The 26,225-nt window shown below is 34.8% G+C and overlaps 1 protein-coding gene across 3 annotated transcripts in view; it reads left to right on the top strand.

Moving 5' to 3' along the window:
• WRN (WRN RecQ like helicase) overlaps positions 1-26,225 on the top strand; it is a 117,708-nt gene that overhangs the window by 25,157 nt on the left and 66,326 nt on the right. For all 3 annotated transcript variants that reach the window (XM_054566065.1, XM_054566063.1, XM_054566064.1), the window contains 10 exons: positions 1,569-1,714; positions 2,187-2,335; positions 3,088-3,237; positions 4,697-4,766; positions 10,772-10,886; positions 16,383-16,800; positions 19,482-19,562; positions 21,464-21,602; positions 22,905-22,980; positions 24,222-24,289. In XM_054566065.1, coding sequence (XP_054422040.1) covers positions 1,569-1,714; positions 2,187-2,335; positions 3,088-3,237; positions 4,697-4,766; positions 10,772-10,886; positions 16,383-16,800; positions 19,482-19,562; positions 21,464-21,602; positions 22,905-22,980; positions 24,222-24,289 — 1,412 coding nt within the window. The remainder of the gene's footprint in view (positions 1-1,568; positions 1,715-2,186; positions 2,336-3,087; positions 3,238-4,696; positions 4,767-10,771; positions 10,887-16,382; positions 16,801-19,481; positions 19,563-21,463; positions 21,603-22,904; positions 22,981-24,221; positions 24,290-26,225) is intronic.

Here is a 26,225-nt window from a genome sequence, read left to right as displayed (position 1 = left end):
AATTGTAATAGCATAAACAATAAAATATTTAAAAGATAAAAAAAGAATCCCTACTCTGACTTTTCAGAACTTTAACGCCTCTTACCTCAATGTAAGCCCTAGGAATTGTAAAGCTTACTTCTCACTGATTGTTTTGTCCAGCCTCATGGTTTCGCTCGGTGCTTGCGAGGCCCGACCTGCTTAGCCCCTGCTCTCTGGAGCGCCACCCTCAGCTCCCCCTGTCCCCACCTCTCTGGCTCAGCCGACCTGCTCGGTTTTGGAGTCTCCTCCCAGTCCTGTTGTCCCGGAAGTGCTCCAGGCAGAAAGCCAGGGCAGCAGCAGAGCTCACCCTCGTTTCCCTTCCCCCAGAGGGCACAGTCCTGTACTGCCTATTTAGTATCTAAAAACTATTGTTTATATATTTTGTTCAGTTTTTTATTTGTTCAGGAGGAAAGGTGTATCTGCTCACTATTACTCCATTTTGACCCAAAGCAGAATTTGAATTAAAATTTTTTTAAAATATATTTTTAGTTTAAAAAAATTTTGAAATAGGTGAATGTAAACAGTAATAAATAATAATACAAGCACTTACATATATCCCACCTAACTTTGTCAAATTGTAATACTAATTTTCTCCAAATTTTTATTGAGAAATGAAATAATAAAATACAGCTGAAGCCTCACGTGTGCTGTTTCTGATTCTCCCCTCCACAGTGCAGATCATTTCTATCATGATGTCACTGTTTTTAGCATTACCTCACATGTTTTCTATAATATTCATAATTTTATATCTCAAAATGCCATATACTATTATTTTGCCCATTTAAAAACTTTCAAAAATGCTCTCATAGTATAGGTATATTTTGTCACTTTTTCACTCAACATTTTATCTTTTTGAGATTTTTTTTGCATATGTAGCTCTAATTTAACCTTTATATAATATTTTATTGTTCCATTATGCCACAATTTGTTCATTCTTTTGCTGATGGAAACATAGTTTCCATTTTTGCCCGTAGTAACAGTATTGCAATAACATCCTTAGACATTTTCTGTGCGGTTGTGCACGTATGAGAGTTTCATATACTTATGAGAAAATCTTGCCAGGTGTTAATGTTTATACGCGTATATCTTTAGCTATATATTGTCAAAGCTTTATCCAAGAGGATTTTATTAATTTACACATTCATCAGTATATGAGCAGTCCCACTGGTAAAGCAGCACTTGATATTGTGCAGCTTTAATATTAGCTAGTCAGATAGATGCAATATTGTATAGGTTTAATTTTCATTTCTCTGATTTCTAGTGAGGTTTCATGTTTTCACTTATTTATTTTGATTTATTGGCCATTTGGATTTCCTTTTTGGAATTGTCTGTTTATGTTTTTCTCTTTTTTTTTTGCTGGATTATTTCTTTTTCTTACTGACTTTTCAAGGAATGTTTTGTATTTTCTGGCTATTGATTAGCAGTTACATGTATCACAGGTATCTTCTACCAACTGTGGCCTGTCTTTTAACTTTTTGAATGATGTCTTTCGTTATGCAGAAGGTAACATTTTAATGTAATTAACTCACACTATTTTCCCCCTACAGCATGAGTCTTTCTGACGGCGATGTGGTAGGGTTCGACATGGAGTGGCCCCCAGTATACCAGAAAGGGAAACAGAACAGAGTCGCACTGATTCAGCTGTGCGTGTCAGAGAGCAAATGCTACTTGTTTCATATTTCCTCTATGTCGGGTTGGTATTTCTTTTTTTGGTTTCATTTCTATGTGGTAGGTAATTATATTATGTCAATTTTATCCCTATAAAATTAAACTATTTAATTGGTACTTCTTTCATTATCTTACATTTATTTAAGTATTTGTGTTCCATTTGATTCATTCATATCCCTGTTTTATTTAATTTTCTCATCTCTTTCACACATTGGTATTATTCCTGCTTTAGAGAGTAAAAAACTAAAGTTTAGAGAGGCTAAATGACCAGAAAGAGACTGTCGGTGTTAGTAGAGGTAACATTCAAACTTGTTTTTTTTGTCATTTTTCAATCGGGACTTTTTGCTTTAGGTAAGAAAAGAAATAAGATGACTATGTATATGAATTTTAACTTAACAGGAACATAAATTTAAATATGAACACATAATGTGTAAGAAGTAGAAAATAAATCCATCATGCTTAATAGAACCTATGAAAATAATAATAAAATGTTATAGCTTTTCCTCAGGGATTAAAAATGTTGCTTGAAAATGAAGCAATTAAAAAGGCAGGTGTTGGAATTGGAGGAGATCAGTGGAAACTTCTACATGACTTTAACATCAAATTGAAGAGTTTTGTGGAACTAACAGATGTTGCCAATAAAAAGGTAGCGGTAATACATATATTATTTTCACAAATAACATAAATTTGTGTTTCACAAAATGTGCCTCCTATCTGACTGTTAGATGTTTTGAAAAAAAATTTTTGTAATGAAGATGTCTCAAATGAGTGTTTCATGATGAAAACCTTCAGTTATAATCTATTGCATTAGCAAATGGTTTCTTTAAGCAAGTACCTCCCCGATATTAGTATTATTTCACTTTGTTTCATTGTTTTCAAATTTAAATGTTATATTTTAAGTTTGTCTCTTTAATCCATTTTAATCCATTTACACCAATACCCAACACCTTTTATTTATTTTTTATTTTTTTTTATGGAAGGGGATAATGGCAGCTCTTAGGTATGATGCTCTTGGTGGAAGTTTGACCTCAGTTCCATCACCCATATTTCACATATTTTATTAATGTAGTCATTAGGTTAAATTCTCATAGTTAGCCAAGCATTCATTTCGCTGGGAAATAAAAAGTCTGCCAATCTGTTCAAACTTTTTCCCCCATGAAACAATAGTTTTACAGTCCAAGACTTTTAGTAACTACATTGGGGAAATTCCAGAATTCTTGTAATATGGACTGCAAATGAGGTTTTTAGTGACAGGAAATTTATGAAGGACTATCTGTGTCTTGTATTTTGGTGTAACATTTTTAACTTTATTTGTGGCATGACCATTTGGTGGTATTTAGGAATATATGAAAACAGAAGGGAATAATTTTTGCTATGTTGGTTGTTCATTATTTCTAGCTAAAATCTACAGAGACCTGGAGCCTTAATGGTTTGGTTAAACACCTCTTTGGCAAACAGCTTCAGAAAGACAATTCTATCCGCTGTAGCAACTGGAAAAATTACCCTCTCACTGAGGACCAGAAACTGTATGCAGCTACTGATGCTTATGTATGTACCAAAGATTTTTAGACTATGATAAATTTTTTAAACCTAAAATAATTTATTTTAGAAAAATTATGTTGTGGTAGTGGCACAAACTCAACTAAGATATTTTAAATCGGTTTGGCGTTAAAATGCTTAGGAAGGCATTTAGTGAAGCAGTTACTTCTCAATATTAATTAACAAGTACCAATCACCAGATTGTTCAATGCTAGTTATTTTTTATTGTCACGAAGCCAAAATAATGTCCAATTTGTATGTAAAAAATAGGAACTTCCTGAAAACATGAAAGGCTAATAAGCTGAGATGAGTACGCACAAATGGTAATGATGATGTGTTTGATTTATAAGCATCTCCAGACTAAAAATAATAATGAGACAGTTTCTATATTGAAACTGGCCTTATTTCTTATATTTATATTTAAAATGTAAAAATTTAGAAAAATTGCCTCCAGATTTAGCTTTTCACTGCTGTTAGTCAGATGCATTTTCATATTAACATATTTGTACGTAGTGAAATCTGGCCTTATCTTTATGTATAACACTATTGGTTTTTTTTTCAAGAAGTGTATTTTATATTTCGGTGAATTATTTTTACCTAATTTATACTTTGAATTGTTTATTTATTTATTTGAATCCTCACCCAAGGACACTTTCATTGCTTTTAGAGAGAGAGGAGGTGGGGTGAGAGAGAGAGAGAGAGAGAGAGAGAGAGAGAGAGAAATTGATATGCGAGAGCAACATTGATGGGTTGTCTCCTGTACACGCCCCAGCTGGGGACTGAACCCACAACCTTTTGGGGTATAGGACAGTGCTCCAACCAACTGAGCAGCCCTACCAGGATCCTATTTATACTTTTATTTGTAGGTAAATCTCTTGTTTCTTCTTCTTTTGTTTTTTTTGGCATCTATATTTTAGGAATAGATTCTCCTTTATGAACAAAATAATTCAATTTTGTTGGAAAAGAGGTTGCTAATTTTGTTTTATGTTGTGTTTTTTTAAAAAAATAAAACCTGTTGAGAACTAGCTCAAATTCTGCAGTATTTTTTTCATGAATAATTAGTACGACTTGATTATTCCTATCAACAGTACCGAGAAGGACTGTTTATATATGATTACCATTCTTAGCTGGTTAAATGAGATATGTGGAATTGGATACCTGTAGTGGAAAATATTTTCTTACTTGATTGTATTTTGTCAGATTCCACTTGTAAGTTATTTGATTTAGGTACCTTCTTGTAATATTAGATGTTAAAACATGAAAACTTAAACTTTTATTTTAAAGCATAGCCCACTTCCTTTCTCCATTCTCACAATTGGTGTGGTAAATAAATGAAGACATTTAAATCTTCGTGTAACATAATAGGTTGAATTCAGCTTTTTGGGTGTTTTGGACTTTTGTAAAGATGAGTAGTAATTTTGGTGATTGTTATTTAGTATGATCTTTTCATTTTTCTGTTTTTCCATAGGCTGGTCTCATCATTTATCAAAAATTAGAAATTTTGGGTGATGCCGTACAATTGTTTTCTATAAATAAAGGTATGTTATGATCTAAAAATAAAAGATAAAATTTGAACTTGCCCTTTTATGAGGTTTAGCTCCGAAAAGACAATATTCACACCAGTGCAAAGTAGTTAGTATTATTACAACTTCTTGAGTGTCTGAGCGGTTTTGACATTAAGTTGACATCTATTTGGCCAAAGCTCAGGGTTTCAAGCACATCACTTGTGGCAAAGCAGGACTTACTACTTTTCCTTTGTAGCATTGCTGCTTAATATGCTTCTATTGTTGGGACTTTGTGGCTTTTATAACATCAGTGACAAAACTAGCTACCTCCTAGTTTAGAGATTATATTGAATACATCCTTGCTATAAATCTTGAAAGTGTGTAAGGTGCTTTATAGTTGGTTTAAATTTCTAAGTGTTCTCCAGGGTAGGGTAACTCTGCTGTTTCTCTCCAAAGAGAATGGCCACTGCAGCTGGACTGCCTTTCTCAGATATCTCGGTCGGTTGGTGATTGCACACATATGGACGAGAGTGGAAGGGCTGGGGCTCTCTTGTCACATGGACCAGTGGTGGAGTCCCAGCCACATGACCCGGAATTACCTGTTTCCCCATGTTAAGAATGTGGGTGATAGCAAAGAATCTGTCTTATAGAATAGTTATGGGCACTGAAAGGGTTACATTATTACAAGTACCTATATTGACCTGTATAGAGTTCTTATTACTATTCTTGTGGCTTCCTCTTGGAGATTTTAAATAATCGCGTGTGTTACGATGTTAATTAAATTAGGTGATTTTGCTAAATAAACTTAAATCTGTGGGACGATCTTCTTATATGAAATAATATCCTTTATAATTGTCTTCAAAAGGGATCCGTACCTTCTGTGGTAGACCCTCCTTTATGTGTTAAGGTGGAAGATTTCTATACTTTTCTTGGAAAACAGCTTCTGATGCGTGCCTGCTGACTCTCTGTAGCCAGAGGTAGTGTGGCTAGAAGTTATCTTGCTTAACTAAGGCAGATGATACATTTTTGAAGTTGATCTAGAGAAGAAGATATAAGAACTTATTTAACTCATAACAGACTTAAATTCAACAGAGGGAATTCATGATTTTCTGGTTTGCAGAATTACTTGCAGGTTAAACTTTCAATTCTGTCTTTGATGTAAATGCTTCTGAGGAATGTTTAACATATTTTTCACTAAGGTAACATATATTTATAAGTCAGCACTGGAGTCCTGGTATCTCTGTACCTGCCATTGCAATACTACATTCTTTAACCTTCAAGTTTATTCTCTGTTACATTATATGTGTATGTGTCTTGTGACATCGGAAGTGAAGTAACTTGACCAGGACCCCAGTGAATTGTAACTGAGATTAGCCTTCCTTTTCTTCTCTCCTGCCTCCTTCCCTGTCTTCGTCCTGTCCTGTTTTTAAGAGGAATCAATCTCACTTTTCTTGAATTTCTGTGGTGATGATGTTTTCAAGTGACCACTTTTGGCTTGTATTATAAGATTATGTTTTTTCTTATTAATAGATGAGAACATCAGAAAATAAAAGGATATTTGCACATGGTTTCACACTGTTAAAATATTAGCTTATTTCCAAGCTGGTAGCTAATAAGCACTAAATGATGCAGTAGTTAAATATATATTTAGTCATTTATTAAATATTGTTGAGTGCTTTATGATATGGAGGTACAGTCGTGAACAAGACAGACATGAATCTGTTTCCTGAGAGGAAAACCTTCAGATTTGTTGGGGGATATAGATGAACAAAAAAAAACAATTGCAGTGAGGGGAGGTGAGTCTTTTGATGTGAGGAAATGAGGTGCTATAGTCAGCACACAGGAGAGGCATCCAGTTCGTATTTGGAGGTACTGGAGAATATTTTTCTGGAGAAAGTTACGTTTATGGCATGACCTGAAACATGAGCAGGAGTTAGTCTGAAAAGTGAGGAAGAGCCTCGTAGCCACAGGAGGTAACAGGTGCAAAGTTTCAGAGGTAGGAGCAGTTATGGTATCGATAGGCAATTGAAAGTAGTTCAGTGTGATGAACTATTGAGTATGACAGGGTGGACCCAACCAGTGTGGCTCGGTTGGTTGGGTGTCGTCCCGCAAAGCGAAACATTGAGGGTTCGGTCCTGGGTCGGGCACTTATGAGAGGGAACCAATCAGTGTTCCTCTCTCACATCAATGTTTCTCTCCCTCTCTTTCTCTCTTCCTTCCCCTCTCTCTAAAAATAAATAAAATCCCACCCCCCCAAAAAAATATGACAGGGTGAAGAATGAAGGAGAAGCTGAAAAAGGAAAGCAGATAAGCCATGTTAAGGAGGTGGTATTTCCTTCTAAGAGCTATCAAGGGTTTAAATGACATGAATTACATTAACTAATAACTTGGGCTGTAGAGCAGAAGATGGATCGATTGTAGGAGGGCAAGGGTCACGGTGGGGAGAATCTAAGTGAGAGGTGATGGTGAACTGGCTTGGCCGGTTGTATGGAGGATGGAGAGAAGTGGATTGAGTCAGAGTAGATTTAATAAAGCAGTAGATTCAACAGAATTTGATGTGATGATGAAAGCGATGTATCAAGGATCATTCTGTGCTGTTGGCATGAGCAACAGGGATGAAGAACATTGGAGAGGAGGAGCAAGATTTGGGGTGAAGAGCCATACAGTTGATTTTAGGTATGTTAAAGGGAGGCAGCGTGTGAGGTAGCCAAGTGGAGGGGGCCAGGAGGCACTTACACGCAGCCTGTGACTGAGGAGACAGTTGGCATTAAAAATAAAGAATTGGGAGTTGGAGGTGAAGAATTGGGGCTAAGAATCTTGAGGAACTCTTAGCATTCAATATTTTCCTGGAGGAGGGGACACCAGAGGAGTAGCCACAGGTAGAGAACGGATTTAGGAGTCTGGTGTGTAGAAGGCCAAGCAGAGAATGTGTTTTAAGTAGGAGGATGTTATCAACAGGTTTAAATTCTGCTGAGAGTTTGAGAAACTGATGACTTAGAATTAATCATTAGACTGGGCAACATGGCAATTATTTGTAACTTTCTATTACAGCACCTTTGGGGTACTGGGTGACAGAAGAGCATTTCGGTGAGAAAGAGGTCCTTAAAGTATGTGCTGTTAAAACACAAGCGTCCACAGGCTTTGGTACATGAAGGTGTGATAATCTTAACAACAGTAATCTTAGTGGAATGATGGAACAGCTGGTTTTTTTAGAAGCTTGGTATGGAAAGGGAACGTTCAGTTGTTCATATAATATATTTGTGAGGTGTTTATTATGGGTCAGGCACTGTTCTGGTTGCTGGGGAAATTCACTGAACGAAACAAACCAGGTCCTTTCACTTCACTTGACTGAAGTGAGAGGGAACCAGCCACGTGGACGTCTGAGGGAGGACATCACGGGCACAGGGGAAGGAAGAGCCCAGCCTGTGAGGGCGATGGCTGCCTTGCGGAGGAAGGACGAGTGTAACAGTGAAGTAAGGAGGGGTGATAGGAGGAGGAGGAGACTCGGCTGCAAAAGTGGCTTGAGCCAGATCATTTAGGGCCTTATAGACTATGAATCTGGCTTCATATTTTATTAATTAAAATAAATGCAATGATGAGTGATGGAAAAACCCTTACAGAATTTGGAGGAGGAGAATGGCATGATTAAAGTTTTATTTTAAAAGGATTTTTCTGGCTGCTATAAGAGGCCAAGTGTTTAGGCAAGGAAGTCAGATAGGAGGCTCTTGTAATAGTGCAGGCGAGAGGTAACAATTGTTTGGATTAGGCTGGTAGCAAGCGAGATGAGAAGCGGTAGACTCTGTATACTGTGAAGGATTTGCTGATGAATTCTCCATCAGGGGTGAGATGTCAAGACTGAGCAGACAACCAAGATATTTTGGTTGGATTAACTGAGTGAATGAAGGATCAGTTAATGGAAAGATTATGGCAAAGGAGAAGGTTTTGGTGAGAAAACTCTAGGTTTAAGTTTTGGACGTGCCTAATTTTAATGCTTATTGCTATCTAAGAAGATATCTCAGTTAGCAATGTGATTCAGTAGTTAGGGGAAAGGTGGACATTGGAGGCATAACTTTGGGAAGCATCAGCGCACAAATAAATGGTAGTTAAAACGGTGAAACTGGATGAGATAAACTAGGGAGTGAATGGAATAAAGAACAGAAGAGGCCCACGTGTTGACGTCACGGGCCACGCATATCCAGGAAGACGAGGAGAGTGCAGCCAGGAGGACTGAGAAGGGTTGGCAATGAGAGCAAGTATGGGAGGTGAGGTGTGGGGAAGCTAAGTGAAGAAAACATTTTAAGTAGGAGGAAGTTACCAGCTGTTTTAAATACCTTGGAGAGTTTGAGTGAGATGAGGAACTAGAATTGACAATTGGATTTGACAGGGGGAGGCTGTCGGTGACTTTTGCAAAAGCAGCCGTGCTGTCCTGGGGGGCCTGAAAGCCGACTTGCAGTCCGTGGAGGAGAAATGGGGGTAGAAAATTTGAGACAGTGAGTGTGGATACCTCTTTCAAGACATTTGCTGTAAATCAGAGTAGAGATGCTAATACAGACTAAGTACTAAGTGGCAGATGGGGGTGGGAAGATGAGATAGTTCTCTTTGCGTTTCTGCGTACTTACTGAACTGAGTTCTTAAGAGCTGAGTTGTTCCCTGAGTGAAAGGAGGGACAAGCTGCCTTTGGAGGCTGGAGAGAAGAAGAAGGTATGAAATCGTCATCTTGAGAGTGGGAAAGCAGGAAATGTCAATGATTAGCAATCATTACTGAGGGTTTGAGATTTGTGTCATGAATTTAAAACCAAATGAAGTGAGTCATCATAGTTGTATTTTATTTTCAGCTGTATTGAACTGCCTGGGTTAAGGCATCAGGTAGGTAAAAAAGCTGGGTTTAATTATAGCAGGGGTTTTGCCAGGTAGGTACCATGCAGGGAAGAAGGAGCAAAAGAGTGAGTCCATACAAGCATATGATTTCTATGATATGGTTAAGAAAGGAAAGTAAGACATGGTGATAAGTGGGAATGGGAAGGATAATGGGCAAGGAAAAGGTGCTTAGCGTCCATGGATTTGGCTCTGACAGTGTGGAAGAATGGCTGTATCGTGGAAAGCGTGTTTGAAAGGAAGAGAGCATGCTGGTGTTTAGAGGGTAGAATGCTTGCCATTCAAGTTTGGATGTGGTAAGTTCATTGGAAGTGACAAAGTCAGGGGTATAACTGTGGGAATGGATGGCTGAGGTCAGTTGAAGAAAAGATTGTTGGAAATGGAGGGATCAAGGAACTGAAAACCCACACTTTTAGGTGGAGTATCTCTGTGAATGTTGACATCACTAGAAATTATCACAGGAGTAGTAGTGAAGGGAAAGACAGTGAACCAGGTGCTAAAACCTTCAGTGAATGAGGAGGTATGATCGTAAGCTAACTGCAGCAATCAGGAATGGCAGGTGTTACATGCTTCCGAGGAGCGGGCCTATTGGAAGGACAAGGGAAGGGGTAATGAAGAGTAAGAAATTCCAAGCTGGTGAAGGGTTTGGAAAATGAGAAGTGGGTTTTATGTGTAGATGGCGAATGATGTGCCCGACAGAATGAGGTTGAGAGTTTGGAAGATGATCAGTGATTGGAAGGGCTTGCATTTCGTTCTGGTGATGACTGATAGGGCAGTAAGAAATGGCTGTTGGGTAAGGCTTTGTTTTACCAAACTGTATTTAATAAGCAGCCTACCTGGTATTAAAGTAATTTCTGATTTTAAAATATGCTGATGGGTTCAGATTCTCATTTCTACCTTCTGCTTTGGTTGATAACTACTGGGTTGTAGTATGTATGAATGCAGATCATTTTGAATTTATTCTAAAACTTAAATAGCAAAAACATGAAAGGAAAGGAAAGTGACTAGTGATTTGGAACTAGGACAAGGAAGTCTTTTTGTTGCAGTTTATTTAAAGAAAGAAAGTGAAAATGTGAGCCCTAATGCTGTTTAAATAAATAGCTAACTAAATATCTCTGCTTTGTGGTATGCAAATTAATATTGACTTTTTTTTTTTCCCCCAGAGGAAGAAATAATACCTAGTAATGTGAGGAAACAATTGACATCAATGTCTGAGGAGATGGTGGATCTGGCTAAGCATCTTCCTGACAGTATCAGAAAACTGGAAAATCCACAGAGGTTAAATATCATCTTTTTAAAAATCAATCTGTTTGTTCTTACTGCATTTTCCTGTCTCTGGGAAATTACTGTTCACTAAGGTAGACTCATTTAAATGTGCTTGAATACATGCACACAGATAGATGTATATGTTTGAGAACTGCCTTTCCAGTTGTTGAATTATGCATCAAAAAGTTTAAGGCTTTTCTGTCTGCTTTGTTTTATGAAACAAAACAATAAAACTCGTAAGTTCATGTAACGGAAAATATTTAAGATTCAAAGTTGTCTTTTTCTTGGTGTTTTTGGGCATCTTTAATTATAAGTATAGTTTGGTCACTTGAAATCTATTAAAACATCTATAAATAAGTAAAATAAACTTTTATACCTAGTAACTAGCTTTATTTTTCTGGTTATTATCTGATTATTATATAAGAATTCTACCTAATCAGTAGACTATTAGAAGCAAGAGGCATTCAGATTTTAAAGATCATTTTATAGCTAGTTAACTGGATAACCTGAGATACTTGGATTAATAGACATGGCACTACTGACTGGTGCTGCGTTGCCAGCTCTTTCTGAGACCAGGCCTTTCCCTAGTCTTAATTGCTAAATAACTTCATTGTTACATTTCTAAAAGCAGCATTGTTCTTAAACAGTGAATGATTACCATGTGACAATATAATTTTGAGGCAAAAAGACTTTATAGAAATATGAAGCACTTAGTTAAAATAGAATTAAAAAAAATTAAATTTATTGGGGTGACATTGGTTCATATAGCCATGTAGGTTTCAGGTGTACATTTCTGTGATACGTGATCTACTTACTGCATCGTGTGCCCACCGCCCAAAGTCAAATCAGCTTGTGTCACCACATGTTGGGCCCCCTTTGCCCTTTACCACCTCCCCACCTGCTTCCCTGTGGTAACTGCCATGCTGTTGTCCTTCTGTGTTTCTGAGTTTCAATTTTATTTCCCACATATGAGTGAAATCATATGGTTCTTAGCTTTTTTCCCAACTGACTTATTTTCACTTAGCATGATACTCTCAAGAGGTATCCCCATTGTTACAAATGGCAGTATGCCATCTTTTCTTATGGCTGAGTAGTCGTCCATTGTATATAGGTACCACATCTTCTTCATCCAAGCCTCTATCCAAGCCTTCCTATTTCTAGAAAGGACACTTTGTAGAAATATGAAGCAGTTAGTTAAAATAGAATTCTGACTCTGACAAAAGGAATGCTAACGTGGTCTTTGTTGGATAAGATTTATGATATAGTTTCACTGAGAGATTTCAAAATATGATAGAGAGATACAGCTCTTTTTCAAAGTCGTTTCCCCCTAACAATTTAAGTAGCTTTTATGTAACTGAGAATTTCTGAAAGATGTACCTCTCAAACAGGGAAGGATACCAATTAAGCCATTTCTTACTCGTTTTTACAATTTTCCATCCATAAAAGAAGAAAAATCACTGTTTATATGATATTTATATATATTTCAGATATTTTCTTAGCAATTAAAATATCTGTGAATGCTTTATGTAATGCCAAAGCTAAATAGATTTCCTTAAAACTTGAGACTGGAAACTAGTGGGTTCATTTTTAGGAAAGACAGATCTTGTAAAGTTTTAGTGTCAAGACAAGAACAAGTTAAATTTCTAATTTCATGCTCTTTGTAACAATTCTACAGTAATACCTAATATACTTAGATTATACTTCATAACCAGAAGGGAACAAAAAAAAGCCTTTTAACAGCAAAATACATGCTGTAAACATGAATTCAAGCTCACTTAACTTTATTTCCAGTGGAGTATATGAAGCTACAGTCAGAGCATATTTGTTCTTCGTTTATAGAGTTTGGCAAGCTTGGATAGCCAGTTAAACTTAAAACCAGGCATCGATAGGGAATGTTATGCACATGACAACAGCTGGAAGTTGTAGTTGTTTGTCTGCAGGGGAGGACAAAATTATAAAATTTAAAAACAAAATAGTACAGTGCGAGGTTTGTTACGGAAGGGAACAACTTTATGCTTCAGCAGACATGGGAAAGTATTGGATTGTACAGTACTACTTACTGATTTAAATTCAGTACTTATCTGTTGTGCTGCTGTCATGTGCTTGACATTCTGCTGGGCGCTGAGGTTGTCTGCAGGCTACTAATATACGCAGTAACAATCCTGTGAAAGAGGGAAAAGTATGCTATTCATTACTGAAGAAGGCAGGGCTGCTTTTGATGTTATTTAGAGTAAATAGTTATCTTATGTGAAACATGCTCTTCTCTGATGTTAGCATAGAATAAATGAGTCCTTATAGTCTTATCAATCTCTGTGTCACTGTTGATATATTTATATGTCACAGCATTCCCCATGCATTTAACAATTACACTGGGACACATACCTGTTTCAACTAATGTATTTACATACAGGTCTTATATTTGTATACCTGTGTATACCGATAGGAGTTTTTGAAATATAAGATTTGAAGAGTTTTAGAGTGTTAGAGTTAGTGAGTTTTTAGGTTTGAATTTAATTTTGGTTTTGATGTTTTTGGTGTAGACTTTGTCGACTTAAGCTGAGCTCAGCTTTGGAGTACTGGTAACAGTTCTGTTTTCAGTGTGAAAACAATTCACAAAATAGCCCTGGCTGGGTGGCTCAGTTGGCTAGAGTATTGTCCTGATACGACAGGGCTGAGGGTTTGATCCTTGGTCAGCAGGAATCAACCAATGAATGCATAAATAAGTGAGACAACAAATCGATGTTTCTCTTTCTCTCTTTCAAAAAAAATCAATAAATAAAAATTTAAAAAAGCTTGTAAAACAGTTCAGGACTTTTGACAGTTTATTTCTATGAGTGATCCAATCTTTGTTTGAATCGTCAATACAGAACTTTGAAAGTCATGTCAGTCTGACGTCACTTAGCATGATATTCTCTCTACGGGTGTCCAGCCTGTGGCCTGTGGGCCGCACGGGGCCCAACACAAAACAGAAATCTGCTTAAAACATTATGAGATTTTTTTTGTGATTATGTGTCTCAATGTATTTAATGTGTGGCCCAAGACAACGTCTCTTCTTCCAGTGTGGCCCAGAGATGCCAAAAGTTTGGACACTCTAGACCCATCCATATTGTTGCAAATGTCAGTATTTTATCTTTCTTATGGCTGAGTAGCATTCCATTGTATATATGTACTACATCTTTTTTATCCAGTCACCCATGGAAGAACATTTAGGTTGTTTCCATGCCTTGACCACTGTGAATAATGCTTCAGTGAACATAGGATTATATATATCTTTACAGATAAATGTTTTTAAAATTTTTGGGTAGATACTCAGAAAAGGGTATCTATTATAGTAGCTCTACTAATTTTTTGAAGACCTTTCATACAGTTTTCCATTGTGTCTGTACCAGTTTACATTCCCATCAGCAGTGTACGAAGGTTTATTTTCCCCACAGCCTCTCTAGCACTTGTTATTTCTTGTCTTACTGATCATAACCATTCTAACAGGTATGAGTTGATGTGTCATTGTGGTTTTGATTTGAATTTCTCTCATAGCTAGTGAAACTGAGCATCTTTCATATCTCTGTTGGCTGTTTGTAAGTCTTCTTGGGAGAAGAGTCTGTTGAGGTCCTCTCCCATTTTTAAATTGGGTTATTTTTTTCATTGTTGAGTTATATGAGTTCTTTATATATTTTGGATATTAGTCCCTTATCAGAAGTATTGTTTGCAAATATCTTCTTCCATTTGGTTGGTTTATTTTTTGTTTTGTTAGTGGCTTCCTTTGCTTTGCAGGGGCTTTTTAGTTTGATATAACCACATTCATTTATTTTTACTTTTACTTCCATTTCCTTTCAGGTCAAATTCATAAAGTTCTCTCTGAAACCAAGGTCCATGTGTTAAGTGCCTATGTTTTATTCCATGTATTTTATTGTTTCAGGTCTTATAGTTAGGTCTTTGATCTATTTTGAGTTAATTTTTGCGTATGGTGACAAAAGGCTTAGTTTTATTTTTTTGTATGTGGTTTTCCAATTTTTCCCAACTCCAGTTCTTGAAGAAGCTTTTTTTTCCCACTGTATGTTGTTGGCTCCTTTGTCAAAAGTTATTTGTCTTTATATATATGGTTTTATCTTTGGGCTACCAATTCTGTTCCATTGGTCTGTGTGTCTGTTCTTCTGCCTGTACATGCTGTTTTGATTATTGTCACTTGACCATATGATTTCACTCCTATCTGGCGTATAAACCAGAAGACAACAAATGAACAAAGAAAACAAACAAAAACTCATAGACACAGACAACAGTATGGTGGTGACCAGAGGGGAGGGCGATGGAGGAGATAGAAGGGGATAAATAGGGTCAAATATATGGTGACAGAAGGAGTCTTGACTTTGGTGAACACACAGTGCAACATACAGATGATCTATGATATACTGTAGAATTGTATACTTCCAACTTACATAATCTTATTAACCATTGTCACCTCAGTGAATTTAATAAAATTAAAAGTCATGTCAAATTTTATTAAGGATTGATTTTAATGAAAAATTAGAAGAGCTAAACAAAAACATTAGTTAAATAGTAAAGTATGTCTTTTCGCAACATACTCCTTTTTCTCCTTTTAATTTCTACTTTTATGAAGTAACTAAAAAATTTGCTGTAATATTCCCTATAACCAGTAGTTAAGATAGTGTGCCTTATTTTACAGTCTAGCAGTGGTTTTCCTGTTTAGTTAACCAGGTTTGGTTATAATATAGCCATTTAAAGTCACTTAGTTAAAATCTTATATTAGCAATTATATTTAAGAAGTTAAGAAATTCAGTTCACTTCAGATCATAAAAATTTTAACTTAACATATTAAGGTGTATGTGTTTATAATCCTTTGATACACATCATGGCTTTTTCATCAAATATAAGCCTGACGTTTGGAGTTTTGAAGAATGTTTCTTGTTTAAATATACCCATATGTATCATCTACAATTTCCAGTTTCAGTTTCTTTAAAAATGGAGTGAAAACTCAAGATACTTGAAGAAATCTGAGACTTTTCCTCTAAACTGTTATAGTTATTTGAACTAAATTAGATTGAACCTTTTTTATAAAAGGAAATTTGCTAAATCTTTCCACATGTTCAACTTAAAATTCAATGAAATAGTGTTTGCTTTTTTTAATGGTTATATATCATTGATTTGATTTACATTTAATTAAATTACTTAGCATAAAAAGCATGGCTGGCAAGAACATATACTATGGGACCAAGTGCTGCTGCACTTACTAAGCGTACAAGTCAACTGCTGAATGCAGAGATGCATTGCTGTGTTGGGCAGTAGCCTGCCTCCTATCAGTATATAGTGGGCATTAGAGGATGAAGAACAAAGTTAGTCCAATGTGTAATTGAAAAACAAAACAAAACAATGTGTCCTTGAAGTGAAGTCAGTTTAGAAAGTTCCTACTCATTCAAAAGCATGAACACATTGTCCTTATAGTTAATGCAGTTAAAGCTAAGGTAACTTTTCTTGATTTTTTTTTTTTTTTAGGGTTTCTATACTATTGAAGGATATTTCAGAAAATCTACATTCACTGAGGAAGGAGATACTTGGTTCTACTGAGACTGAACTGAGGCCTAGCAGTAATTTTAACTCACTGCGACTGGAAGACCCAGCTGCTGGGGGAGCGCAACAGAATCAAATTAGAGAAGATAAAGCTTTTCCTGAAGTTAAAGATGAGACGTGGGATACAACACTTGATAATTTATTTACGCATGATGGAGAAAATGTGTTTGGAAAGGAAGTGAAACAAGAAGATGGTTTTGAAGATGGACTGGAAGACAATAAGTTGAAAGGGAATACAGAAGGAATTTGTTTGATGTCATTAGATATTACAGAATATGAACTCCAACTTTTGGAACAGCAGGCTCAGGAACAACATCTTAGTGATGTTACTTGCAACTCCGAGGTATTAAGTAAAAAGAAAACAATTTTCATTCAGCCAAAGCGGTTGGCTAATTTTTTAGGTAAAAGGGCACGTAGTAAGTATTTTAGGCTTTGTTGATGACACAGTCTGTTGTAACTTCTCAGTTTTGCCAATTTAGTGTGAAAGCAGCTATAGATACATGTAAATAAATCAGGTTGTCTGTGTTTCAGAAAAACTTCATTTACAAAAACAAAAAGTGGGCTGGATTTGGCTTGTGAGCCATATTTTGCTACTCCAAAGTTTGTATAATAAGCAGCATCTTGTAGTTTCATGTGGAAACATTTTATAGTGTCAATACACATTTATTGTAATTTGCTATTTTTGCATTTCTCCTGCCTGTTATCCAATAAATGTTTCTGCTTTCTTTTTTGGTTCCCTACATATCTACTAGCGTCTACTCTTCCAAACTTTAGTTTGGGGAGTAGTTTGATTTCCTCATACAGATTTTCTTTACTTGCTATTGTGAGGGGGTTTATAATAAATTCTTGCTTTTGCTTGACACTAATCTTACTGTCATCTGGAGAGTCAGTAACCTATTTTTTCTTCTTAATAAATTATTGTTAAACATTCTGTACTCTCTCTCAACTTCAAGTTTAGATTGCTAATTACTATGTTCTGATTATATTAGTTTAATTAGTGATATTTTTTTCTTCTGACTAAGTTAAGCATATTTTTTGAAATAATGAACTGGTATTAGAGGAATCATGTTTCTTTTATTGTAAAGACAGGTCATAAAAAGAGACATCATACCGCCTTGTAGTTTCATCGCATTCATTTTTCGTTAGTTTAAAAAAGTTACCTATGATGTCTACATTCGGTAGAATTTTATACTTTTTTTTTTCCAAACCTGTTCTAAGCTTTCAGAAATTAGATTGAAAAGTCATTTAATAGGGTCATATACCCCTCAGTTTTCTAATGGCAATCAAAGTCTCAGTACTTGAAGAATTCTCTGTATTTTGGCCAATAATTAGTAATTACTTCTACCAGTATATAAATACATTTTATTATAAAATGGCTTTCTAATTATTCTCATACCAGTGGTTTATAAAACAGATTCCCTTTTTAGGAAACATCTTTTGCCAACATCTGTGTTACCCTTTATTTTATTTTATTGATTTATTTTTATTGTATTTTTTTCCATTATCATTTATGTCTGCTGTGCCCTTTTCAATCTACGCCCTCTGCCCCTGTTCCCCTGCCCTGCAGTCACCACGTTGTTGTCCATGAGTTCTCTTTCTTTTTTCTTTTTTGTTCGATCCCTCTACTCCCTTTAACCCACCCAACCCCCAGCTGTCAACCTGCTCTGTATCTATGAGTCTGTGTCTCTTTTGCTTACTAGTTCAGTTTGTTCATTAGATTCCACATATGGATGAAATCATACGGTATTTGTCTTTCTCTGTCTGGGCTTATTTCACTTAGAATAATATTCTACAGATCCATCCATACTGTCGCAAAGGGTAAAATTTTCTACCCTAGGAAAATTTCATTTCTTAGGAATTTCCTATTATATATACGCTATAAAGTGATCTTTCATATAATGACACAGAATTATGATCAGGATTTCATAATCTGACATTATTTACCCTAATTATTACCATTTTTATTGCGTAATAATCATTAGCATTTTTTTCTTTATCCATGAAGACCCCACTTAAAAATTAAAATTTTTCTCTCCTTGTATAAAACTAATTTTAAAATGTTTTTTTAAAGGTTAATATTTTCAGGTTAATTAAGGCTATACTTTTTTTTCCTACTTACAATTTAAAGAGTAGGCATTTTTGGGCAGTCTTTCTTCTATATTTCTTCTGTGCAGTTTCCCACGCTGTTGGACATCTGGTTCTTGGGGATTGCCAGATTTTTGTAAAGGTTCCTCATATCTAAGTGTCAGCAATAGCTAAATAAATAACTTACTGATGTTGTTTTTCAAATATATGTAGATCCTATTGTAAAACACTGATTTATTTAAAGGTATTTTTACAATCACAGTACTTTTTGGATCTTTTTGAAATAAGTGAGTAGATAAGAACAACTATTTTTCATGGCTTTGTAGAGAATTTTTCAACCTTGCAAAGAGGCTCTTGTACTCAAAAAGTTTGGGAAACACAGTTTAACATTGTTTAATGATAGTTGTACTTGTCACTTTTTATTCTCATTTAGAGTGTGGGATTTATTTCAAGTCTGTTTAGCTCTCTTTTTTATCTTTCCAATTATATATTTTTCTTTTGTTTTTAAGATTTTTTAAATTTATTTTTAGACACAGGAAGGGAGAAAGCAAGAGAGGGAGAGAAACACCAATGTGTGGTTGCCTCTTGCACGCCCCTTACTGGGGACCTGGCCTGCAGCCTAGGCATGTGTCCTGTCTGGAAATCAAACTGGCGACCCTTTGTTGTGCAGGCTGGCGCTCAGTCTACTAAGGCACACCAGCCAGAGCCCAATTGTATATTTTTCTTTCTCTTTTTATTTGAGTTTTTCTTTATATGTTTACTCCTCCTTCTTTCTTCCCCCCTACCACCCTCTTTTCCTTCTATCTTTTTCATCATATACATAAATATGTTATAAATTTATCTATCAGACAAAAGAGCTTTATTCTCTTAGAAAAGAGTGTATGGAGTCAACTGTACTGGAAATTAATGTTTGAAATCCTTTTTTTTTTTTTTTTAAAGAATTTATCTTCCAAGGATAATGAAGAAGATACATCTTATATAATTGAAAGTGATGAAGATTTAGAAATGGAGATGCTTAAGGTGTGTTTAACATAGTGGAAGATTACTTCCAATTCTTTCTAAAGGACATTTACTTAAATAAAATATTACCTAATTCTACACTGGTCTCACCACAGTGAGGTTGCTATCAATTATGTAACACCACTAGATTTTGTTTTCCAATTCCTCGTTCTTTATATTTTTACATGGTCTATGAATAATGTTTTAGTAGTAGTATACTAATTTTTACAAACTAGAAAATATACTAATATGCTTTCTGTGTTCCCTTGTAGGTCACTTTCTTTTAATCTTTTAACTTTTTCCTGGAGTATAGGTTGTGATTCAGCTCTCCATTATTGAAATAGTTTTCCTTTGCTTCCCATTCATGTGTATCCCTTTTTATTTGGAAGTTCTCTTTTTATACATTCAGTTTTCTTTTTTCTTTCTTTGGTTTCATGTACTATCAGTATTTTATATTGGTTGTATATAATTTTCTAATGTTTTAAATGGTTCATTTTTCCCATTATCACAATGAAATTATTTTTTTATGATTTATTTATTTTCTGTCCCTCAACCCAACTTTCAGTTTCTTTGTCAGGTCCTTATGAATCAGAGATGGACGCTGAGAATGAAAAGTCTAAATAAATCCAAATTAAATGAAAATGAAAATATAGAAGTTCATAGTTATGGATACTTTTTATTCCTAATTTTTTTAGGTCAATGTGATTTTTTTTAACGAAATGAGATTAGGTTCCTGATTCCTTAGTTTGGAGACAGAGTAGTGGGTAGTGATTAAGAATGTGGACTCTGAATTTAGATATGCAGCGTAATCCCAGCTTCTCCATTTCTTAGTTGTGCAACTTTGAGCAAGTTCTTTAGCCTTTTTGATGCTCATTTAACAGTTATTACTTAAGGTACTTTTCAAGAGTTTAGTAGAGCCTGGTATCTGGTAAGTATATAATAAATATTAGCTAATAGTATGAATAGTAAATAAATGCTAAATCATATTCCCTTGTTGGTTAACCATTTCTCTGAGGAGTGCTGTTTAGGTAGCACATTTATGGTATACTTGTGGACTTCCACAAACATATATCGAACCTCTTAGAAGGCAACCTGGATGCCCATGTGAGAGAATTTTATTTTCGAAATTTTTCTACGTATGTTTGTTAACTTGAATAAATAATCAGAACAGAACTTTTATTTTCCTTTTCCAGACCTGAAATGGTTATCTTTAATGTAAAATTTATTAAATGGAAGTTTTAATAAAAAGAGAAAATTGGAACTGTGGTTTAATATTTCTTTCTGTCATTTCTCAGTAAAAAAATTTTACAGATGAAACAATTTTGAAATACCTTAACATTCTTTAAATAGCTAATCTTCATTTAAGAAAGGAAATCAGCTATTGTTAGAAAAAATAAAAGCAAAAGGCTCTATTTCACAATGTGTAATATTTCTTAAGTTAATTTGAATCTTTTTGTTGTTGTTTTGACAATTCCCAAAACATATTTATTGTTTGCTTATAGTTTAAACCATATGCTTACTTAAAAGACTGTGACTAATGTATGATATAGAGAAACTTGTTACAAAAAAGCATTAAAACCTGTGTCTACCTCTTGGGAATTGAAAACATTGAAGTATGATAAAAAATGTTTTAAATTATCTAAACTAAAAATTTATGATAACTCTCCCTAGGGACAGTTCATTACATGCTATTAATGACCCCTGTTTATGCCAAAGTATTCCATCTTTGGCCTTAAGCCTTAGAAACCATTTTTGAGCACATATTTAAAGTGGAGCACACATGTTCTTTTGTGGTTTTTCTCGCACATCTGCCAGATTCGAACAAAATTGTAGGCTCTGTTCATAATACTCCTTTTGTGTTGGGTGAAAAAGATACGACACTGTCAATGATTTTGCTTTTAAAATTATTTTTAAACTTTCAGTCTTTAGAAAACCTAAATAGTGGCGCAATCGATCCAATTCATTCAAAAGGCATAGAAGTGGAAAGAAATCTGAATGTTCCTTTTAAAGAAGATGAAGATGAGGATGAAGCTATTGAAGAGGAAGAAGAAAATAAGGAAGGTAAGCATTGTACTGTGTTTGAAATGACTCACCTCTGATACCTACCACTGACTTTAAATTGAGGGTTCGGTTTTTAAACTTTTTGGAGGTCAAGGATTTTGTGGAATGTAGTTAATTAGGTCCTCTAAACTTGTCATTAATTCCCTAGTGCTTCATAAAGCATAGTCTTGTTATTTATGAAAGTAGAGTAATAGAAGTGTTGTGTCATTTGGTGAGTGTGGTGATGTGAAACTTTGAAAATGTTTTGTTTGTCAAAATTATAAAAAATCTTTAGTGAAGAATCACTAATTACTGATATTAAACATTATTATAAATAGCAAAGATATATAATGTCTGTTTTGCAGGAGTTTATTACTTAAAATAAGTGGCACAATGTCAAATAGCAAAATAGACTGCTTTTCATACTATATATGCTAACTATAGTAAAGAATCCACAAAGTGAACCTCCTATTATTTATGTGTAAGTAATAGAATCTATTTTATCAATCTATGTGGTTTTTCTCATGAGGTAGAATTCTCTCTAGAGCTAGATTTCATCAATGTTATAATGTGGAAATCTAAAGTATATTTTGTAGGCGGGGAGTATATGAAGATGTTAAAAAAAAGTCTCCCTGCTTGTTTTCTTAAATACACATACAACATCAAATCAATTTAGTATTCTATATAGAATTGTTAAAGCTGAGAATTATAATGGTGAATTTTTATTTGTTTAGAGATGAGTTATATTGATTCTTTGCGTTGCTCTTTCTGGGCCACTATGAACCTTTCAGCTTGAGTATAAAATGAAAATCAGTTGAGTAAATTTAACATATTTCCCTAGTGCTGTGCAGTTAGATTTTGGTCAAAGATTTGGTAAAGTTGTAACTAAGACAGAGGTTTTATTTTATCTACGGTCTTCATTTGTGACTATAATGTAATTTCTGATTATATCATTAGTTGAAGGTTGGGTAGAGCATAAAATTTGCATTGGTATATTACTTGCCATGGTTGGGTCTAATGTGAATTTTTAGAAGTATAGCAAATTCCAAAACTTCATTTTTTTTTTTTTTTTTTACAGTGCTGGCCAAGTGTAAACCACCACAAAGTTCTAATCCTTAGAATTAGGAAATTACCAAGGTGTTTACCTAGGATCATGGCTGGTACCCAGAGGGCCAGATTGGTTGGATTTAAAAGACAGAAAATAGCAACCTTTGTTAACTGCCACTCTATTCTTTATAAGAAACCAATGAAATGAAACTTCTGTTCCTTCTCACTGTATGTGCCTCTATTTTAACATAAGTACCCATTTTATTTTATTTTAAGACCATTCGATACCAGGACCAAATGCAGAACAAATTATTTGCCTCAAGTCTTACTTTGGCCATTCCAGTTTTAAGCCGTGAGTATAATCTCAGTTAATTAAATTGCATATTATTCTCTTCTTCACAAGGGAAAAAAGCAAATAATCCATCCATTTAATACTAACCACACAATTTCACTATAGTTTATATATGTGATATTGTATTTCCTATGTGACTACAAAGATAGTTTGAAGTAATATTTATATAAAATTCATACCTGTAAATTATTTTTATAGCAAGGAAAAATGCTTCTTCTTACCATAGAAACTATGGTAAAAAGAAACTAGTTTAAATGCATTAGTAAATGAATCTTAATTTAATGCCGACTTGTTTTTCATTAAATAAGTATCTGTGTGCCTGTTTTGTACATCTTATTCAAAACATGCTGATATAAAAGAAATTCGTAAGACAACAGCTTGAAGAACAATGATACTGTTACCATTTTTAATATAATGCAAATATCTTTACATCTAAGTGGATACATTTACAAGTATTAATATGAGATGAAGAACAAATAAATTTAAATAAAACTAATAAGACTGTAGATATCTAGATTGGATTTCTGTTTCTCTTCCGGGAATTTAAACTTTAATCCATGGAAGCATTTATTCCTTTTTCCCTTTGATCTTAAAATTAAAAAAAAAATTAACTTTGTCCTACATACAGAGAAGTGCACATAAATGTACAGATCAATGAATTTTCACAAATTAGGTACTGTGTGTAACCGCACTCAGATAAGGAAGGATAGGTTGTTATCTGCATACCTTTCCAATTGATTTTTCCCTTAGTGTTTTATTTAAAAAAAGTTCAAAGATATACAGTGACGTTGAAAGATTTTTTTCTATGAATACCCATATATTCAACATTTTACTATACTTAATAACATATTCATTGATCACCCCTCTACCTGTTTCTTAATCTGTCCAGTTTTTAAAATACATCTCAAGGTAAATTTTGGATATCATTACACTTCCCCATAAGTACTTCAGCATATAAATAATTGACTATAGTTAAATATTTATTTATTTATCAGTGTAAAATTTACATACAAGGAAATGGTCAATCCTTAGGTGTATGTACACTTGCAAATCTTAAGTGCACACACTTGCATCCATGTAACCTAAATTTAGAGTTTTAGGGTTCATGCATTTTTATATTGAAGCCCAAAAATGTAAAAGAATTTCTATTAGAGGAAGTAGAAAAATTAGAGGGGTTTCAACTTGTCTCTTGGGTTTCATGTTGGTAAAACAAAACAGCCTTTTGTGTTTTCATTTTCTAGGGTTCAGTGGAAAGTGATTCATTCTGTATTGGAAGAAAGAAGAGATAATGTTGTTGTCATGGCAACTGGTAAGTTGCACTTAAGCAAATAACCTCATCTCTAAAAAACAAAAACAAAAACAGAAAAACAAAAAACTCCCACAAAACCCAATGGTTTTTAAATGCCTGATCTTTCATTAAACTCTCAAAATACAAATACAGTTGTTCTCTCTTAACCACGGTTTCACTTTCTGTGGTTTCAGTTACCCACTGTCAACCATGGATTGAAAATATTACATGGAAAATTCCAGAAATAAACAATTCATATGTTTTAAAATGCTCACCATTCTGAGTAGTGGGAAGAAATCTCTCCGTCCCTTTCTGTCCTGCCCAGGACATGCATCATCCATCCCTTTGTCCAGTGTATTCACACTGTAGATGCTCCCCCATCCCATCAGTCACTTAGTAGCTGTGTCTGTTAACAGAATTGCTGTCACAGTATCACAATGCTGGTGTTCAAGTCACCTTTATTTTACTTAATAATGGCCCCAAGGTACAAGAGTAGTGGTGCTGGCAATTTGGATGTGCCAGAGAAAAGCCATAAAGTACTGTGTTTTAGTGAATAGGTGAGTACAGTGCATAGATGCTTAAATTTATGATTGTATTAGCTCTTACAGAGATATAAAGCTTATTTGTATTTTTCTGTAGGATGGCTCTAGTAGAGCTTAGTTTCTTTAAATTTATTCAAAACAATTTTGTTAGATTGTGTTGTGACAGCTGTCATACCAGCGTGCATTTAAAAAAAAACTAAGCTTATCAGGCTCCAGCCAAGATGGAGGCATAGGTAGATACGTTTTGCCTCCTTGCACAAACAAAAAAAGGAAACAACCAATTTAAAAACAAAAACAACCAGAACTTCCAGAAAATCAAACTGCATGGAAGTCTAACAACCAAGGAGTTAAAGAAGAAACATTCATCCAGACTGGTGTGTGAAGACAAAGAAATATGGTCCAACTGAAAGAACAGATCAAAACTCCAGAAAAAGAACTAAGCAATGAGGAGATAGCCAACCTATCAGAGGCAGAGTTTAAAACATTGGTAATCAGGATGCTCACAGAAATGATTGAGTATGACTGCAAAATAAAGGAAGAAATGAAGGCTATACAAAGTGAAATAAAGAAAAATATACAGGGAACCATCAGTGCAGGTAAGGAAACCAGGAGTCAAATCAATCATTTGGAACAAAAGAAAGAAATAAACATTCAACTGGAACATAATAAAGAGACAAGAATCCAAAAAAAATGAGGAGAGGCTTAGGAACCTCTGGAACAACTTTAAACGTTCCAACATCCAAATCATAGGGGTGCCAGAAGGAGAAGAGGAAGAGCAAGAAAGTGAAAATTATTTGAAAAAGTAATGAAAGAAAACTTTCCCAATCTGGTGAAGGAAATAGACATGCAAGTCCAGGAAGCTCAGAGAGTCCCAAAGAAGTTGGACCCAAAGAGAAACACGCCAAGACACATCATAATTATATTACACAAGATTAAAGATGAGAAGAGAATCTTAAGAGCAGCATGAGATAAGGAGAGAGTTAACTACAAAGGAGTTCCCATAAGGCTATCAATTGTTTTTTCTCAAAAGAAACCTTACAGGCAAGAAGGTGCTGGAAAGAAGTATTCAAAGTAATGAAAAGCAAGGACCAACATCCAAGATCACTCTATCCAGCAAATAAAGTGCTGATAAAGGGCAGATAAAGTGCTTCCCAGAAAAGGTAAACTTAAAGGAGTTCATTGTCACCAAGCCCTTATTATGTAGAATTTTAAAGGGACTTACCTAAGAAAAAGAAGATTAAAAGTATGAACAGTAAAATGACAATAAACTCACAACTCTCAACAACTGAACTTAAAATACAAAAACAAAAAATAAGCAAACAAGTAAAACAGGAAAGAATCACAGAAATCACATAGAGAGTTATCAGTGGGGAGGAGGAGGGAAGAGAATGGAGGAAAAGGTTCTGGGACTAAGA

The sequence above is a fragment of the Pteronotus mesoamericanus genome, unplaced genomic scaffold (genome assembly GCF_021234165.1).
Source record: "Pteronotus mesoamericanus isolate MK-2021 breed Mesoamerican mustached bat unplaced genomic scaffold, CSHL_Meso_final contig_169, whole genome shotgun sequence".
NCBI lineage: Eukaryota > Metazoa > Chordata > Mammalia > Chiroptera > Mormoopidae > Pteronotus > Pteronotus mesoamericanus.
This window is presented reverse-complemented; position numbering and strand designations above follow the sequence as displayed.